The sequence below is a fragment of the Montipora foliosa genome, chromosome 10 (genome assembly GCF_036669935.1).
Source record: "Montipora foliosa isolate CH-2021 chromosome 10, ASM3666993v2, whole genome shotgun sequence".
Classification (NCBI taxonomy): Eukaryota; Metazoa; Cnidaria; class Anthozoa; order Scleractinia; family Acroporidae; genus Montipora; species Montipora foliosa.
Window position 1 is genome coordinate 37,907,667 of NC_090878.1, and position 2,500 is coordinate 37,910,166.

The 2,500-nt window shown below is 38.7% G+C and overlaps 1 protein-coding gene across 3 annotated transcripts in view; it reads left to right on the forward strand.

Moving 5' to 3' along the window:
- The window catches only part of LOC137974056 (uncharacterized), a 33,379-nt gene that overhangs the window by 108 nt on the left and 30,771 nt on the right, over positions 1–2,500 (forward strand). For 2 of the 3 annotated variants that reach the window (XM_068820973.1, XM_068820974.1), the window contains exon 1: positions 1–233. This exon is cut by the window's left edge and continues 108 nt beyond it. In XM_068820973.1, coding sequence (XP_068677074.1) covers positions 101–233 — 133 coding nt within the window. In that variant the 5' untranslated portion in view covers positions 1–100. Of the gene's footprint in view, positions 234–1,103; positions 1,195–2,500 lie in introns of those variants that run through there. The other variant, XM_068820975.1, reaches the window with a different exon arrangement.

Consider the following 2,500-nt stretch of genomic DNA (forward strand, 5'->3'; position numbering starts at 1 on the left):
AACAAAACAAAAAAACCAAGGTGAAACACACTAACACCAATCCGGCGTGGACAACGTATCATACGTGCGCACAATCATTTCATCCGGTCAATTAGCAACCATGGACAGCTGTTTCAGCCTCGCTGGGTCTCATCACCATGGTGTACTTTTCATTGCAGGCGGATGTTTTAGACACCTCTTTACGTGGCAGCTTGACACAACAGATGTGGCAAGCTGTGTTGGGAACAGCACAGGTAGGTGTTCTTTCACGGCATTTCTAATTTTCTCACAGGGCTGCATGCTTGTTATCTACTCGGCTAATGGTTTTATTAAAAAAAAAAAAAAAAAATTGAGAGAATGATTTATTCACATCGCAGTTATCAGAAACCTCTTTCCAATTTATTGAACTTAAGTCATTTATAAGTTTATTAGCCTTAAAGCTGTACCCGGTAATCTTTGCTTGTTTGTCACGACGATGCAGACTTGAAAGATCTTTCCGTGAACCTTTCTATTCACTTCAATCCAGTTGTAGCGTGCTTGAAGTCCTCAATATCACAAAATGCAAACATGATGGAATCGGTAATCGCATGCATTACCATAGCTTAGCTGTTTTTGGCCTTCGTTGCCTTTTCTTTTCCAGAGCTGCTTGATAGAACGAAGAAAGGGGAACGTCGAACCGCTATTCACAGATCGCAACACAAACCTTATTTATATCAAACGCGCTACTGATTTCGCCCCCCATTGAAAAGTCGAAAATGAAATGCCGTTTATCAAGCCAAGGTCTTTTTAAAAAATGCATCTCAGCTGAGATTCAGTGTTTAAAGTACTTTGCCACATCTGTTGCTTTAATAAAGGTGTATAGATAGCGCTCTCAAAAGCATATATTCGTTAGCCTTCGAGTGTCCCCAGAAAAGAATCGAAGTTCCAGGTCTTCTATGGGTAAATGACAAAGGAAGTCGATTTAATTCTGCGCAAGAGTGACATCTCACATTAATTTTACCCCGGAGGCACCAATTTTTTTGCGGTTAAAGACAAATTCGTTCGGCAGGTACGGACAATTTCTGCATAGCTCCGTAAACACCAATTTATGGAATATAAAATAGGTATTTGAGCTGCATTTGTCAGAGCAAGTTGGCAACAGACTCAGGTGGGCTTACTGACCAAACGCAAGTGTGAGGGAGTAAAAGTTTTTCGGAAGTGCAGAAATTATAAAAGGTATGGAGATATTGATACGATTACTTACGGCATTATCAAATGCCGTAGGTATGGTATGGTTGTTAGGGTGAGAACCGCTTTAAAAAATAAAACCTTCTGTCTGCCAAGAAAGTGCGTGTATATAAATAACCGCCAGGCGAGGTTTGAATTGGCGCCGACATTTACTCTCAGACTGGTAAGAACTGTACAGGTGAAGACAGGCTAAGATGTTGTTTATGGTAGACAGTGTACATGTATTCTTTTTGATCGAGAAAGCATTAATTAGCTCATTCTCTGTAGTTTTGGTGTAAAACAAGTGTTGTTCCAAGAATACATATATCCGGCCCGTAATTTGTTGTTTTGACGATCGAGTCATTCAAGTTGAGTCAAGTCAAGTCAAACTCTTTTTGTTAAAACAGGTTTAAAAAAACGTAGCAGCTGTTACGCTGATGTGGACCTATTATAGAATTATAATGAAATAAGTATTAAATAGATATAATGTAGAATATACAAAAATGCATCGACTGCTTTTCCTGATATTGGGTCGGTCGGTCGGATTGAAAAAAAGAAACCAAAAAATTATAAGCAGTCTCAGAATCGGAGGCCTGGTACCCCAGCATCATAGCTGTGGAGCCAGGAAAACAACAAGACGTGAACCCAAAATCAATATGGCGGAAAAGTTGGTAGATTTTGTTGCAAATTTAAGACCACGTGGGAAAAAGGATCAACCACCGAAACTCCTATCAGAAATAAAAATGGTTTTAAAACGCCGTTTTTTATTTTTGTTTTTTTTTTAATGCCAACGACGCCATACTAAACTGAGAAAAAAAAGGAGATGGCCTAACTACCATGACAGCTTCTTTATCAAAAGCAAAGCGTGAAAGTTGAAACGAATACTTCCTTAAGATAAACTTGAAAGTTTTTAACGGCAAATTCCGTGGAAATATTAGCTAATCTATTAAAAAAAAGCTCCAGATAACTGGACCCCAAGAACTTGGTCAATTTCTTGAAAATTCACTTTCGGGACCTGCTATTACAAACTGCCATGATTGGAGCCGGTACGTGTTGACCTCAGTAATTGTAGGTTTTCTAGTGAAAAAAAAAATGCTATTGAGGTAGGTGCTTCATTAACGCAGTTTAAACATCAGAGCGTGAGTGTGTGAGGTTTTTGTTCTCTTTTTGACTTGTTCGCGCACAAAGCATAATAGTTGTTTACTCCGTACTGAGGAATTAAACAATAGAAACGTGTTGATTACGTAAATCATGCATAGTGTATGAGCGCAAAACAAAAGATTGTGCAAGGTCGTGGACTTTCCAATTTAAATCT